The sequence below is a fragment of the Cyclopterus lumpus genome, chromosome 7 (genome assembly GCF_009769545.1).
Source record: "Cyclopterus lumpus isolate fCycLum1 chromosome 7, fCycLum1.pri, whole genome shotgun sequence".
NCBI lineage: Eukaryota > Metazoa > Chordata > Actinopteri > Perciformes > Cyclopteridae > Cyclopterus > Cyclopterus lumpus.
Window position 1 is genome coordinate 15049129 of NC_046972.1, and position 18212 is coordinate 15067340.

Genomic DNA, 18212 nt, shown 5'->3' on the forward strand with positions numbered 1-18212 from the left:
CAGTAATGATGTGTTGATGACATCAGAGAGAAGATGGATTAGCAAAAGAAGGAGGCGATCAGGGAGGAGAACATAAAAGCTGGAATGGCACAAAGGAAAGATGGGAGTTTGGAGAAGGTTTGAAGTATAGGTGGAAGGATGTGATTTTAGAGGAGGTCATGAAAGACAAATGGATGGAGTTAGGAGAAGTACAGGTGTCAATGGAAAAAAGCAGATGAGCACCGAGAGAAAGAGCTGTTTCCTTCCGTCCGTCCGGTGGCTAACCTGATTAGCTTAGCAATGCTACTGGACCAGATCCGGCTGCTCTGGAAACACAAACAATCGATGCACTTCTATATACTCAGTTACAGACATGTACAACATGCACATACACAGCCTTGCAGTGATGTCGACTTTTTGTCGACTCTCAGTTTGTAAATAATATTTAATTTATAATTACGAAGTACATTTTGATTGCACAATGTAATGGCTGTAGAATAATGGCCATCAGTGTTTATATCTGTTCTCTATATATACTTAACAGAAATGATTGAAAGATTGATGATTCTTTTTGGGTGATGGTGCATGGTCGTTCTTAGTTGGTGGAGCGATTTGTCTGGTTAATTACGATAAGGAACGAGACTTCGGCATGCTAACTAGTTACGTGGCCCCGTGTGGTCAGCGTCCAACTTCTTAGAGGGACAAGTGGCGTTCAGCCACACGAGATTGAGCAATAACAGGTCGGTGATGCCCTTAGATGTCCGGGGCTGCACCTGCCACACTGAGTAGGGGCGAGTGGGTAACCCGCTGAATCCCACTCGTGATAGGGATTGGGGATTGCAAGTATTTCCAGCAATATGGGTCATAAGGTTGCGGGGGGGGTGACTGGGCGACTGGGGCTCAGAGATAGAGCGGGTCGTCTTTCAATCTGAGGATTGGTGGTTTGGTCCCCTGTCTGCTAGCGGTAGCCATAGTGATAACCACTCAAATTAAAATGAAACCAGAAAATGAAACTGGTGCTACAAGAAGCCAGATATGTTTCTGTCTTCAAGTATTAGCCATGTCGCTGATGTCAGCTAACACTGGCACAAGCAGCCAGAACAAACATCTATGATTTATTGTCTGTTTGACGATCTAAACTAAGAAACATGAGCAGTGGTGAAACGTTCTATATTGTGTATCATCTGATTGAATTGAATTCAGTTTATTTTGTATAGCCCAAAATCACAAATTACTAATTTGCGTCAGAGGGCTTTAATAATCTGAACACATACGACATCCCTGTCCCAAGACCTCACATCGGATCAGGAATGGAAACTTGACCAAAACAAGGTTTGAAGAGTTAACAGTTTCTTTAGTTAATGGTTAGTGTTGAATAACTTCATGACAGGGTCGGTGGTACTTCGGACAGGGCTGTGCAGGCATTTCAGATATAAAGAAAAGTTTGGGACCATTGACATAAAAAAAACTGATGAAACAGAATGAAGAAAAGCTTTTTGGTGTGAATATATATATATATCTATATCTATAGATATATATATATATATATATATATATATATATATATATATATATATATATATATATAACATATATATTATTATTATTATTATTATTATTATTATATAGAACAGTTTGCTACTTGTTTTCACTAAAAAGTCAGTCGATTTTAAGATAATTATCACATATCAAATTAACTAAGCCACTTATCATACTATTTGAGGAGTGTGTCTCTATACATAAAGTGCATGTGATTCTCTTAAAATACAAACAAATGTTGAGAGAGAACAGAGAAATGGGTAAATGTGAATATTGAGTTGGTCTGATCGCTGGTAATCTATCAGGCAGGAACTCTGCTGTTCATCTGTATGCAGATGAGGACAGCTCATTACTGAGACCATTATTAAACAACACGCACACACACACACACACACACACACACACACACACACACACACACACACACACACACACACACACACACACAAAAGACTCTCGCTGACTGATGGAGAAGAATGAGGGGGGGGAAGGCAGAAGAGCAGATTACCAGTAGAATGACAGAATGATGCCTGATTGAATACGTGATATTTCACCCTGCTAAATATCTTAGTTGGAATGCAGATTTTTCATTTGTTTAAAAAGTTAAAATAGAGCACTCTGTGTGTGTGTGTCTGTCTGTTTGGGGTAATGAAGGAACACGGCTCCCAGTGCAACAGTGGGGCTCATTGATGTGTTTTGATTTGGACAGCAACAGAGCTCTATGGCACAAAGAAAAAGGATATATTAGGCGATACAGAATCCATTAAATTAATGTGTTACAATAACCACCAGCCTTGTCCTAAATCTTACTTCAACATCTCTTTGTACATCTGCCAAGGACATCGGTTTGTTTCTTGGTTTAGTTGTCAACCGGATTACCGCAGAACAACACTTGGTGGTAAGGTGCAGCATGGGCCGAAGAACCCATTACCGCTCTATTGGGAGTCTGAGCCATGGGGCCCGACCATGTATGACTGTTGACTAAACAGGAACGGGACAGAGGACTGTGCTATCGAACATGCATCTGATGCCCCGCCCGTAAAGACACGATAGCAGGGTGTTTAATTTTGTTAAAAAACTTTTTAGCCGCTGTATATCTGACTAAGATGTGTTTCTCCTACTGACTCACTGAAGGGTGAGAGGCAACTTACACTTTGACTCTCTTTCCTTCTCTTTCTCCCTCTCTCTGTGTATATGTAATCATGCCTATGCATGCATTGTGTGAGAGAGATAAAGGCATACAGTAAACCTGCCTGTACCTTTTGGTAATGCAACTGTATTTAGTATGTATGCTCCACTGTGGGCTTTAATTGTAGTGTATGACTTTTATTTGGTGCCGCAAAAGTTAGACATTTAAACTGTTGTCATGAGTGACTTTTGATGAATCATTGTATTTAAATTAATGGAATGTTTGTCCAGGTTTTGTAGGGCAGTAGTTGAGTCTTATTTTCAGGAAATTAGGTTGAAGGATGTAGCATGGTCCAAGGAAGTACACATTATATTTTGGAGCGGTTCCGAATCACAGGGGGATACACACATTATTTTTCACTTATGGAAACTGCCTTGCCTGCTTAGGTTTGCACTATCCGATTGTCCTTCTACTTTTAAACATGCAAACACGAGACTTATCTAAGAAGAACTAATAAATATCAACTGCATTCTTGGTATTTCTGATTGTTATATTCCTTTTAGTTATCAGCTTTTGTCACAATTTCTACTAGTGTCAAGTTGTTGCCGGTAATTTGTACTTCCCTAAAATGTGACAAGAGAACAACTTCACCATGCCGGGACGTTCCTCTGTGCTTAAAGAAATCTTCTGCTGGATTCTGGCCACAGCAAATTATCTGAGAAAAAGTTAACTTTCTCTTTCCCAGGACCGAAGAAGATGAGCCGCCTCAAGACTTCCTTTGCGCTCGTTTTCCAAGAGTCTTTATGAAAAGTGAAGTCAGACAGATTTACCATTAGATAGCGTCCACGGATCTAATATGAATCTTCTGTTCTTCAATCCTCCAGCACCACGACGAAGAGATGAGGGCTAACCAGTGATAATAGCATCGAGATTATATGGTAATTGAAAATGAGGTAATGTGAGCTGGTGATGATAGTAATTGAAAAGGAATTAAGAGCAGATTAAAATAATGTCTCATTTGATCATTTGCCGGAGTTGATTCATGTGCTTGGCTGTGGTGAATTACCAGCCTCAGAATAATCCCCGAGCTGATTAACATGCCGAGCTGTAACTTCACGGACTCGCTCACAAACTTGCATATTTGTAAAGGCCTGGAATGTGAGCACTGGAAATATTGAGTTTTTTCCTTTTTTTCATCATCCTGGAATCCCATTTAGCTGTGTATTAGCGACAGTCTTACTGCCTGGAGCAGCTTTGTTTCGTGGGCACATTAGGTCCCTGAACATTGTTTCAGAGAAAAATACTATAACCTTTAAATAAATGTGTCCTCTAAATATCGGCTGATTCAATTGTAGAATTCTAATAATACATTAGAACCTGCAGCGGACAGTTTTTCACATTAAAACTTGATGATACACAGATAGGTGGGGGACACAGTGACGTTCAATGTGGTGGAAGGCTTTCTGAGTGAATGACAGCTCTCTGGATAGCTTGGCTGTTCTCAGACCTGCATTCATGCTACCAGGTACTGTCAGTGTGTGAAGTCTCTTGCTGCCTGAATGCAACGAGGAAGCTAATCTAGTGTGACGAGCTGAGGGAAACTCCTCCTCTGAGAACCCTCTTTAATGGACAGATATGGGTCAGTGCTGCCACATGGACTCCCTAAAGTAAGAGTTGTATGTACACAACTGTCTTTCTTTAACAGGAAGCTGTGCAATCCCCTGCAGTAGTTCATACATTTCACATACAGTGACAATAATAAGGATAACGGTTGTCTGTTGATTTAAAGAGAAACATCGCATTGTGGCTGGTTATGTTGCTTAAGGAAAAACATAACATTAAGTAATTATGAATTTAAAAAAAGCCTGATCAGAGATTAATATTCCAATTTGTGAACGTTGGTTTAGCTTAGCGTACTTCTCAGCTCTCCTCCCTCTCCTTCTGGGGCATTGGTTTGGCCGGCTGGGTGGACGGGCATGGGCGGTGATCGTCTCATGGTCCGCCGGACTTAATCCAATCCCCAAGCTTCCTTTTTTGATTTCTGTGGATTCTGGCATATGCCATAAGTGCTCCAGTAATAAAGAAGACAATAATATAAGACAGAAATGTCGCCAAGTTCATGGGAGATACCGGCCGTAGCCTCTACATGCGCTGCCATGGCCATTGCTAGAATTTGTGTCATTATTACAACATGCCTTATAACATTTTAGAAGTATTTGTAAAAATAAATTATCAAATGATTTGTGAACCTTTCAGAAATAAACCTTATTATAAAGTAACAACTAATGATACCTTGTATTTGTTAATAAATACTTTGTCAACATTACTTAATTCAATAATACATTGTTAACTTTATTTAGTTCAATAATACTTTGTTAAATGCTGATAGATACTTTCTAAAGAATATATAAGCATTATTTAAATCGGTAGTTTAAATATTTTTTAAATGTTAACATTAATCATATTGACATACCGTATACTTAAATGGTCAATGGTTCATAATTGGTTTCCGGTCCATTTATTTAGTTTATACATTTGTACAGATCTGCAACACATTTTGGTAATAATTAAGTTTATAAGAATTAACTTTATATTGTTTATCAACTACAATCTGTGAATAAATAGTTTACTTACTTAATAAGAATGTAATGTATTGTCTCTTATCAGCTATAATACAATGTAATATATAAACAAATTATTTCATATTACACTAATTTATGATATTGATATTATTTCAATGATACAATAGTATAGATTATAGCATAACTAATAATTAGTACACATTATTAATTATCTATTTATTGTTTATGATACGTATATTATAAATATAGGTTAATTAACTATCAATGTATAATGTATTATTGATGGTTATTATAAGGTGTTCCAGTTATGTGTAACAAGTAGAAGTTGGGATGTATAAGATTTTAAGGAGGTGTATTGTGTTCTAGATGTCAGGTGCTTTCAAATTAAAAGCTTTTTTTTCAGACTTAGCTTTCAGAATATTGAAGCGAAAGCTTGACAATGTTTTATCAGACATGCTCTACATGTCAGTCGAGTATGTCTGATAAAACCCATCTGAGTCTGAGAGGTAATATGGTAATTTTCTAGAAAGGGTTTTATTGACAAAAAGATACCAGTGAGTTTCACGTCTCTCGTGGAGAGAAGATATAAAAGATAATGATGAGTACCATAGACATCAATGGTGATATATCTCAAGGCAGAGTCCAGACCTTTAAGAGCTAAAAAGGATGTGTGCCTATAAATCATGTCATTGTGGTCTGACACTGACATGAAAACTGCGTCAACAGCCCTTTTCTACAAAACGTAAGGAAGATGGTTTTATTTCTGTACAGCCAACCTTTTGCCTGAGTCTGCACACAATATTATCTATCCGAGATTTGATTGAGAATTTATTAATCCAAATGCATAAATATTTATTTTCTGTGACTCTCTCAATCGTAAGTATGTTCCATGATATCAAAATAAAATATATAAGATGGATGTCTACTCTTACAGTTTATTAAAATGTCAAAAACACATAAACAGCACATGAACAAAGGTGTCACTAACCATTTCTAACTTTACACATTGGTTATTTTTTAAAGGTAATAATTTATGTGTAGAAATAATGCAACTCACTGTTGCTACTCTGCATGCCTAACATTAAAAGTTTCCCGTATTAAGGAGAAAAGATAATCTAACCCACCCCCAAACCTCTCGATGAACCTAATGACCCAGATGCTCCTACCAAACGACGGTGTAACTTCATCACTCACTTAGCCAGTGTCAACGACAGACTTTGGATTTTAAATGGCTGGCTCTCACTTTGCTGGGGTCCAGTCAAAAACAGACTGCTCTTTTCTTCCTCTTTGGCAGTTTTGGCAGCGGCTTTCCCGGTGCACTGTGCTGATACAGCGCCAGCTTGTTAGAAAATAGAATTTTCCATCTGAGTTTGTTCACAAGGCGAAATCTTACGCAGATGGCCACCTTGTAAGTCTCTATGCAGGAAAAACCTTGCGTATAAGTAGAACGTTAGAGTTAACGGTCTGTTTTCATTACCTCTGTTTCTGAGCCATTCTTGTTGCAGAGCAGCTCTCATTATTATTTGCAACATTTATCTCACTGTCACATGGAGGATTTAAATAATGCATCACATTTATTTAAAATAAGGCCGTCAGTCCACCTGTCGGTAAAACTATGTGTCTTTTTATTTGAAAGTTTTTAGAGCAACAACAGCCATGAAAAGAGCATTTTACTGCATCTTAGCTCCAGTGTCATAGAGGTCTTTGCTCATTCATTAATCTTTTCATTGTTTCTGTGGGTACATGTGTGTGTCATAAAAGGCAGTTGTAGCACTCAGGACCTCATTACTGAGAGTGCAGGTCTCCTTACATGCTGATAACAGCTATAGGTGTGTGTGCGTGTGCGTGCGTGCTTGTGTGTGTCTTTGCTTTCCATATACTGCTCCTCCAGGTTCAAGCCACAGTCCAAGATAAGATGCAGATTCTTTGTAGTTGATTCATGTTGGGAGTGAGGGGCTTAAGGAGTGTCTGTATTTGTTTTGAGGTGTGTTCAGGGACATTGATAAGAACGTTGGTCTTGTCTAAGTTAAATTTTAAAAAGGTGTGGGACTTCCAGTCTTTTATGTCATCTAAGAAGACTAAAACTCAGGATTGACAAAAACGGCGTGGCACTGACAAACACACATGTTTATGGTTTGTTCTGATGGTCAAGTATCCCACGAATTATGTCAGTATTGGACAATCCTGTATCTCATATTTTACGTTTGTTTAGTGTGCATGACATGGAAATAAAGAAAAAATCACGTCCGCCTTAACCCTGGCTTATTTGCTGTCATTATGAATATAATCAGGGGTTCTTCCAACTCATCCAAAATTGTCATTTTTATTCTTATTGATTTCAGACCTTTCCAGGAACTCAAGTTATTTATCTCCATCTCCTTTTCATGAACTGAAAACAGACTTTGAAAGGGTTAAAGGGGTAAATACAAATACATGGACAACTCCCACCCCTGTGGTAGCGACCTGTCAATCACAAGGTAGCCTGACTTAAAGAATACTTTGTTTCATCATTTATTTGTCTCTAAATGGGACCTTAATTTACTAAATGAATATCATGCTGTATTGAAGAAGACTTGAAACTATCAAGTGATGGTAATAAATCAAGTGAGAAGTAGAGTCTCACATCTCACAGAAATCAGTCGCCCCCTAATGGCCATTAGAAAGAGGCAGGTTTAAGGCACTTCCACTTTGTTGCCCAGTCTTTCCATTTTCTTGTATCACCTCTAAAATTAAATGAATATCTAAACACCACTTTTTTACATAGATAAATACTCTCTATGTGTATGTATGCTCTCCTTCTGTCAGTCACCAGCTGATCTAACGGTGGTTAAATCTATTTCATGACCGCTTTCATGCTCCGTTTTTGGTAGCTTGTGACTGGCAGTTTTTGAGCAGATGAAAAAGTGTGTGAGGGGGGAAGGAAGACAGCTCTGAGTTTAGTGGGAAAACATCTCATTGTGATGTTCCCGCTACGAGCACGGCCTGCAGGTGCTGCACACTGAGCAGCATGCTATGTTTGATTTGCCTGCCTGCTGTTTCTCTGCCTCGTGTTTCTAGTTTCCTCTGATGTTTGGGTTAAAGCGGCGTAGCAGCTGTCAGGGATGCTCCCATGGATGCTGAACAGAGAAAAGAGAGATTAAATATGGCTCAAAACAGCTTCATTCATGAAAAGGCGGCTAATCTGAATTTAGGTGGTTTTACAGCAGATATCTTCTATTAGAAAAGAGAGTAAAGGTAGTTTAGGCTTTCCCTCCTTTTCTATGAATTCTTCTTTCGGTATCTTCGACTCATGTGGACTTCTTTTTTGTAGTTGATAATGCTGTTTACACCTAGTGAGGACATTTATTTTCAACAATTCCCCAGTCGGCAAAATGCCAATGGGACCGCAGAAAATAAACTCTGTGGCAAACAAACGTTCATGATACTTACAGTTTTTTTCAGCACCTTCATAAATGAACACACTTTTATCTTTATGTGTGAATAAAATTGACAGAAGTAGAAAGCTCATGTTAGGTCATGTGATATCACGTCACCTCCAGGAAGCTAAAGACAAACTGGTTCGATGTGACGATGTTTAGTAGTCTCATTTAGCCACATAATGAGACACATAATGTTATTTTTGTGATTAAAGATCCTTTCATTGTTGCACAGAGAGCATATCTCTGTCGATCCATTGATAGCTAAATGCTTGAAATATGACTCATTTGATTGTATAATCCCTTGGTCTCAATATCTAATACAGGGGTGAAGTATTTTGAAGAAAAAAATCTAATCAGGATTATTTTTGGTTAATATGATTTGCGGAGTTAGAGGGAAGGTTAGTTTTTACATCATTATTGTTATTTTCATTGTAACACAAATGGTGTGATTTTGCAAGGAACTGTACCAAACAAAGAGTTTGATAGAATAATCTGTAGAATAAGATGTGTAGGCCAAGACATCTCATTCATTTTAAAAGGGTGTGTTGACACACATTCTGGCTTTAACAAATATTGGGCCACTATGATTTTAAAATTGCATGAAGCCATGTGGCGATTTCGATAAGACTTTGATTAATTATGCAGCCCTTGTCTAATACTACACTATTTCTAGGTTAGGATGTGTGTCTAATGCTCCTGTTTCGTCACTTCTGTTCAGGATGACGGTTCACTGAGCAGCGAGGAGGAGGCAGAGATGAGCGAGCCCACATGGCTAGCAGCTGATGTGGGAGCAGCGTCTGACCTGAGCTCGCCAACCCGAGGAGAGAGGATGCGCAATAGTCCCCAGAACACACACAGCAAGGAGGATGACGGTAAGGTCTAGAAGGAAGTTAATGTGTATGGATATTTAGTCCAAATCTTAACGTTTTAGTGCATAGTGTGCTACAATATGTATAGTGTCTGCTCTCTAGTGATGTGTATGTGGGCATCTTTTGTCATCAACAAACCCCCAACTGCAGTTCATGTGATGCATAGCGGAATTAGCATGCTAGATAGCTAACTAGCCAGCCGCTAAATTAGTAACAATTAACAACTTAACGATTATATGGCGATAGCAGTGTGTTTTACTGTACTGTGATTGTAATGCTACGCTGGTTGAGGAAATTGAGCCAACGACAGAATCAACTGGCCGTGTCTTCACCCCCCTTCCCAGCACTATGAGGACACAATAATCTTTTAACTGTCTGTTCCTTTGCTTTCCGTTTCGCTTGTATTCTCTCTTCTGTCAGTTTGTGTCTCTTTCCATCTCTCCGTCATTGCTTGAGTTAACAACAATAATAAGCTAGAAGAGACTTAAATATTCATGCGATGGAAATCCTCTGATTGGGGGTAGATTTGGAAGGTCAGGATGGAGGACGTCTTTCTTTTCTTCTTTATATTTGTTGCCTCACACTAAACTGCCACACTTCTTCTCTCTGCCACCCTGTTTTCCTCCAGTACTCTCTCTTTCTCTTTCTCTCTCTCTCCCCCCCCCCTCTCTCTCTCTTTCTCACATTATTATTACTTCTCTTTTACTTACTGCTCCTTGCTGCCTCACACTACGCTCTCTCTCTCTGCACTGAAAGGCATCCTGTGATGAGGAGCGCTCCATTTGAAGACTTATTGGTTCATAATGCTGCAAGGATACAGCAATTACCTGCTACTGTGTGGTGTGTGTGTGTGTGGTGTGTGTGTGGTGTGTGTGTGTGGTGTGTGTGGGTGAGTGTGTGTGTGTGTGTGTGTGTGTGTGTGTTTGAGTGTGTTTGTGATTGTGTGTGTGTGTGTGTGTGTGTGTGTGTGTGTGTGTGTGTGTGTGTGTGTGTGTACGCGCGTGCAGGTGTGCATGTGTTTGTGCGTGCACATGCGTGTATGTGTGTGCGCGTGTGTGTGTGTGTGTGTGTACGTGCGGGCTCAGCGTGCTCAGCCTTTTCTGATTGACTTGTGTAAAGATGCAACGCAAGCTGTGAGTGGTATATTCTAATGGCTGCCAGTGACACAGGAAGGGGAGCAAATCTGATTTGCTTGATGAATCCCATATTTTCATGTATAGTTGCATCTGTGCAGCTTGTTGGAAACTATCCACAGCACCCCTGCATTCAAGGTGTTAATCTTATCGGTTAACGGTGAATGCTCCGTTAAAGACGGTCAGCTAGTGGTCAGAAGATAAAAATCCAAATCAGCATCCCTGGCTGTAACGATTATTTTCAATATCAATGAATATGCTTATTGTTTTCTCAATCAGTGCCCCTCAGTGTCCCTCTTCTCAGAGCCTGAAGTCTTGTTTTGTTTGACTAACATCAGAAGGAATCCCAAATGTCTTCAGTTTCGAATGCAGAGAAAACAACATGGCATGAATGCTGCCTTAAACCAGTAAGTAGAGAAAGACTCAAAATCAAATCAATTGGGATGGAAAATGATGTTCAATGCTCCCAGTTACTAGTAAGAGGTATCAGGTAAAATTAGTATTTTCGGAGAAGCTAAATATAATGACGCAAAAAGGAAAGGGAGTGATGACGTTGTGTGTGTGTGTGTGTGGGGGGGGCTTATAAAATAGATTGAAGGAAATGATGTAGCATGAGATGGTTTGAGAGGATTGCATCATGGGAAAGTGGAAGGAGTGTGTGTGTGTGTGTGTGTGTGAGGCTACAGTAGGTGGCAGAGTGTGTAAGGCCTTGTCATTAAAAGGTCACTCTGTTCCTTACACCTCTTATGGAAGCCAGAAGAGGGTTGTAGGCGTCCAAATGCCAACACTCAGAGGAGCTGAGAGGCCGAGTTGAAGTGTCTTTCCTGATCAATTAGACTCCAATTCAAGGAAACAGGCAGGCAGCAAGGCCTCCACTCATTCTCTAATGTAAAGGGGTGTTAGTAATGTATGAAACACTTGGGTTGGGATGGATCTATCAGGAAAAGAACATGTATTTATCTATTTTTTGACAAGGAAAACATGTCCTTGAAAGTAGCTCACAGCCTGAGTAAAGCCTTGCCTTGTATTTTTTTCTGGTCGCCAAGAAATAAAACATTGTCACTTTTTATCCAAACAACAATGATGGAGAAATGAATACACATAGGTCAGTGGGTCTTTCTTCTCTCCCCATGTGCTTCAGCCTTCCCTTCATCCAGAGCAAGTACCAACATTTGTACTTATATTCTGCAACCAGATGCATCCAAAGCACCTCATCTGTAAAGAAAAAAAAAGCCTCATTGCCCTTCTGTGTTCTGCATTTAACAAGAAACAAGTAGTCAATTAGTTTTAAAACATCTTCATTTGCAATGTCAATAATGCTGCATATCATGTTTTTGAGCAAATCATTATCACCGCAGGGGAAATTACTTCACCGTGAAAGCCCTAGTGCTGGTCACAATTTCTGCTGTTGCCATGGCACTTTATAATAGTTATGCGCTCTTTAAAATAAAAGCGGAACTATTTTAAATTTTTCTCCCTGGGTTCTCCCATTGCTGAAAGCCCACTAAACCCTTAGCTCTGTGGGGAACCTGCAGCCCCAGCAGCCCCAGCAGCAGCTCTTTCCTCTGTCAGCGAGAAGCTGCTTTGGTTCTGAACACACAGCCAAAGAGCTTGTGCTGTGTATCACTCCCAGAGTTAAAATCAGGTGGGTGTTTTACCAACCAGCAAGCTGTCAGGGCATTTAACTGGAGTAGGCAGCTAATTTCACCAGAGCAGATGGTCCACGCACGCACGCACGCACGCACGCACGCACGCACGCACGCACGCACGCACGCACGCACGCACGCACGCACGCACGCACGCACGCACGCACGCACGCACGCACGCACGCACGCACGCACGCACGCACGCACGCACTTCCCTACGTCCAGCTCAGGAGCAGCTACTGTAGTAAATCACATTTATGAGCTCCTGAATGCCACCTTGCTTTTCTTCTTCTCTGCTCCACTCAACTTAACAGTGATTGTTGAAACAAAAAGCTCCAATCGTGTGACTGACAGTTTGAAAACTTGTGACTCTCGGCCAGAAAACTGTTTTTGTTGAAAGTTAAATATATAAAAGAGCTAGCGGCCTCAGTCTAATGAGCAGATTACTGGACTTTGGACAGAAATCTGCTTCTGAACTAAGTGTAGATAATTCAGATGAACTTTTCAATTACATATTTTTTGTATTCTTTCTTAGTTTTTTTGTTGCATTGTGATTGATGAGTCAGTTTTGTGACACCCTTTTTTTCCGCATTACGGGGAAAAGGGATCCTGCCCACTTTATTACTAAAAGCCCCTCCTCTGGAAGAAATGTGGTTTCCTTTCGACAGCTACAAAATGATGTGCTAGTTGGAAACCAGTGCAGTGCAGCAAGACTAACCTTGACTTGAGCTGTCACTCTGAATTTATTTCACAAATGCCAACCTTGGACAAAGCTCATACTGGCCTGCAGGTGAGCCGGTTCTCTAGATCTGCTTGCAATTGCGATTCACTCATTTCATGATACTTATGTTCTTTAGCTTTCTGAGAGGTCTACGTGTGCATGTGTGAGAAAGTGTGTGTGTGAGTGTGCACTCCACGCTTCTCCACATCACTCTGTCTCGCTCCGTAGAAGTGCCCCCTCCCCCCCGAGGTTCAAGAGAGACATCCACAACAGATCCCCACTGTGCTCCTGACCTACCCGCCTGAGAGGCTCCTGTCTGCTGTACAGCAGAGCAGAATGTCAGGCCTCCTTTCCTGGAGCCTCTTGTTCTGAAGAAAAGGGGGAGTGATGGAGAGGGCTTGTCAGAAGATGGAGCTGACATTACAGGTCCTCTCCACAGGGGATACACTGAAGAGAGGGAGGGAAAAAACTGAGTGGAGAGGGGAAGGGAAGGGAAATGAAAAAAGGACGAGAGGGAAGAAGGATGATGTTGTCTAGGAAGGAGACAGAGGAGAAGAAAGGAGAGGAGAGAAGTGCAGGGAAACGAGAACAGAATGTGAGAGAAAGCCCAATATATTGACATTACTGAGCATGACACTGTCTGCAACTACTGATATTACAGATGTTCCAGTAAAACTTTCTTCTTTCTAATGGAGGAGTGACGAGGGAGATAGAAGGAGAAAGAGACAGTGGGTCAAAGATATTAGTGAACTCCTCCTGACATCTTTGCATGCCTCTAGTCTGCTATATTCCCCTCCCTCCATCCATCATTTAACAAGCTAGCTTTCAACACCTCCTCCTGTATTCTGAATATGTGAACAGATTAGATACAGGTCACTAAAATTCCCTTTGTATAAAATTACTCAGAAATTAAGGTTTAGATACATGTTCCATCCTTTCATTCATGTCCCCACTTATTCCCCCCCTCTTAGATGCACATCGCTATCTCTGTCGTTTTTAGTATTCTTCTTATGGTATATTGTGTAAATATGTGGGATTTAGTGGTATCATCTGGAATACTGAGACATGCACAGAGCTAATCCCAAATAAAACCTTAACTGGGATCCTAGGTGTCCACGCTGTATGAATGAATGAATGTATGAATGCACTTGGCAAAAGAAACAAACACTGTCAATTTGTTGTATCTCCATATCTTTGATCAGGAGTAAAATTATCAGGAATCAATCTCAAGAAAGTCAAGCGGCTCATTGTGGGGTGTTCCTCAAGGCTCAATTTTTGGGTCCTTTGATTTTCTATCCACATCTTTAAACCATTATTATTCTACGAATTCAGTATTCATTTTCATCACAGTGCAGATAATACGGATCCGATATGGATGTTTCATGGTGCCTGCTTACCATGTTTAACTGGTGACTCTCCAAATGTGTTGTGGTTGCTCGTAGTGACAGCAGCAGTGTCCTCGTAAAGGCCTCTAATTGTATTTAATAAAATTAAAATGCATACCTATCTGTGTTTTATTTACTGCACCATACCATTTATACGAGCAACTACGGACATTTTCAATTGAAAGTCACCAGTTGCCACTGCAGTATTGGTGGCACCGCTCGATAGAGAGATGCCGTCAGGTGAACTGTCAGCCAAACAGCCGCAAATAAAGCCAGGCTGAAGTCAATAAGAGCTGAGAGAGAAAGAGCAGAGTTTACCTCCCTGCATGCATCACTCTCCCCCTCAGGGACAGAACCACTGCCACACACACACACACACACACACACTAGAACGCTGTACATCCTTTTCAGCTACGTATACACACATACATGTATATATATACTGGCCTGTATACACAGTAAACACACGTATGTTGGTGCTGTAGGCCAGTGGCCCACATGGTCTAATGTGTTGAAGCGGCCCAGTAGAGGAAAGTAGGGCAATGGGAAACAAACGACAGGATGACTTTGATCCCCCTCCTCCCTTCCTCATCCTCCCCCAACCACCCTCACCTCTGCTACCCAAAGCTGTGTGTGTGTGTGTGTGTGTGTGTGTGTGTGTGTGTGTGTGTGTGTGTGTGTGTGTGTGTGTGTGTGTGTGTGTGTGTGTGTGTGTGTGTGTGTGTGTGTGTGTGTGTGTGTGTGTGTGTGTGTGTGTGTGTGTGTGTGTGTGTGTGTGTGTGTGGTGGGGATTGAGGAAAGGCTGGGATGAAGAGGGGCAGCAAAGAGGGAGATGGTCTAAACTGTAGGATGGATGGATGGATGGATGGAGGAAGGCGGAATTAGAAAGAGAAGACAAGAGGCAGCGTTGAGTTAAATCATCTTCTCTCACTCTATGTCAATAGTAACTGAATGGAGTTATTTTAGTAAAAGTCACAGTTTATTTGGTAAAACGAATACTAATCTTCCGGTTCACTGGATCCAAACCTTCTTGGATTGTGATCACAACCTCTTGTCACCTGTTAAACAACATCATTTTAGATTCTCAAAATGATACTGCAATAGTTTCATATGAATACCTTTTTACAGGCCTGAAGGGCTAAACATATTTTGTGTTTCAGCATTAAGAAAGATGACAAAATACAAAGGAAACATAACACACACACACACACACACACACACACAGGTTTATAGGTCGTTTTGGTGTCAGCCAGTGGCCAACTTAATGGAAATACCATTAAAAATGCATAGAAGCATTAACATGTGATATATCTCTTACTAACAAAGCTGGTCAGTGGCACATACATCAAAAACAGTTTGACTTCCAAGTATAACATTTTATGAAATTACTCATAGCTGCAATCTTCAACACCCATGAGCCGATAGAACATGCTAGGTTTTTCTTTCACCCTGTCTCACAGCCCTTGGTCAAGCCTCGGTCTCTGGCTCATTTACATGAATGAAGGTAGGAAAATGTGCATTTTTAAGCTCTTTGGGCCTAATGATTTGAACATGGGCTATTCTTGATTTACCTAAAAAGAAAATGATCTGCTAAATCACAGACGTCTTTTTCCCAATGTAAGTCATTGAGGACAAAGTATTTTCTGCCCAATGGCTTCACATGATGGACCTGGAAATTGTAATTCCTTGGTTTGACCTCTAGGCAATATTTGCTGCAATCCCGGCGCTCTTCCTGGGAGCTTGTTTGTACCAAGTGCTTTTAGATGTTTTTATTCCTGCATTTGATATTATGCACATTTGTTATTATTAAGGCTACATCTCATCCAGCTGCATATGAATGCCCGTTGTATGTTTATATATGCTCTTAAGACTTTCATTACATATGCAACTGTGTGTGTGTGTTGGTGAGGGGTCCTCTCCACTGAGCGGGGTACAGTAGCTGCTTAATTATTTACAGCCCCCCCTCCAAGACTCAAACTCAAATAAGAAGCTATGCAATTAATATTACAAACCCACTATACTGCTTCTCAACACACACACACACACACACACACACACACACACACACACACACACACACACACACACACACACACACACACACACACACAGAGGGAGTGAGGCTGGTAACTGGCCAATTATTTTTGCTTACAGGATTGAGCACCAGCTGTGATTGAGTACAACCTGTTGACATATTTATGTTGTCTGTATTGTGTGTGTGTGTGTTTATGTGCACACACTTTTGCTCTTATGTTCTGCTATGTTTGTGCAGCGTGCACGTGTGTTGGTCCTCATGTGTGTTTGTTTGTGCACACACCATGACGTGCGGTATCACACACATTCTCACGCGTTCGTGTTTGTGTGTGTGCGTGTGTGTGTGTGTGTGTGTGTTCCTCTGGTAAGTGCAATTAGCCAGTCGACTTGGAGCAGAGTGCAGTAGCCTCCTGCCTGGCTGTAATGAGATCTGGAGCTGTGAGAGACTGAAACCTCTACAGCCTTTTACACAAGTGTCTGACTAAACTCGATAAGCTCTCAAATCAACACGGCTGCTGCCTTTTACTGCATATCAGATGCTCACTGGTGTAGTGCAAGCATACTGAAAAAGGTACACCAGACTTTGTGGTCATCAGCTCATCAGCCTACAATGTAATTATATCCATTTTACTGTATTTTGTGGAAATGACCTGATGCGAATTTGCAGCAGCAGTTAAAATGTCCTAAACTTTCTATCACTTTGACTCCCTGAGCTTGAACGCAACATAACTGAGAGCAACAAGCATTTTGGGGGATATATATTAGCAGAAATGCAATATGATGTTCATAATTATGTATTCATTAGTGTATAATCACCTGAAACTACGAAATTGTTCATTGTTTAGTGTTGGCTTAGAATGAGCTCTTTCTATCTACATAGGAAGTGGGTCCTCTTCACAGAGTCCACCCAGAATGGACAAACCCAACACCGGCTCTAGCCACTGTAGTTCTCTGACACGCTTGTGAAACTGCATTAAATGTTGAATCATGTTCACTATACCAAATTGTATGATTTGATTGGCAGCCTGAAGTTTAGGTCATTAGATGCGAAAGAAAAATAAACCAGACAGTAAAAGAGTAGATGATGGAATGTTTTTCTGAGTGATTTGACACATTTATAGAAATTGAAGTGTATTTGCAACAAAAGATGGTCAAATAAAATCACTGAATAGTTTATTTGTTTGGATTACACTTTTAAATCCAACATGTTCTGGTTATTTTTTGTCCACCAGAGTGAACTGAGCTGAATGATGTGGCCGTCTCCTCGTTCCTTGTTTTTCTCTTTCACAGTGTCATGTCACACACCCAATATCCTCCACCCACCCCCACCGTCCCCCTCACCCAGTTCAACAAACCCTGTAAGGTTCAAAGTGTCCATGTGCGTGTTGCTGTGGTTGGGGGTGTTTTTAAGACCTTGGGAGTATCAGTGTGCATTTTCTTATTGTTTTATGGTTTACAGTGTTGAGGATGGACAAAGGTTGGCTCAATAAAATATGTCCCAATCTGAAATTTGTACCTGTCGTTATCAGCTGGCCCCTTCCCCAGGAACATAAAACATTACACACACACTCAAACATGCACACGCATGAGCACTGCCTTTGTAAGGCAATGCGTTAACATAAAGAGACAGATACACACCTGAGGGACTACCTCACACTCCAGCTCCAGATGTTGGACGTAAAGACAGCAGTCCAAGGACAACTGATGTGCCTCTATTGATGCACACTGTCACTTAGCATGGCAATCCATAGCACAACATATACACTGAATCCATCA

The 18212-nt window shown here is 40.8% G+C and overlaps 1 protein-coding gene across 1 annotated transcript in view; it reads left to right on the forward strand.

The window, feature by feature from the left end:
* Positions 1–18212, forward strand: part of LOC117733814 (nucleolar protein 4-like) — a 126828-nt gene that overhangs the window by 70194 nt on the left and 38422 nt on the right. Inside the window, exon 5 of the mRNA XM_034537707.1 lies at positions 9367–9520. Within this exon, the coding sequence (XP_034393598.1) occupies positions 9367–9520 (154 nt within the window). The remainder of the gene's footprint in view (positions 1–9366; positions 9521–18212) is intronic.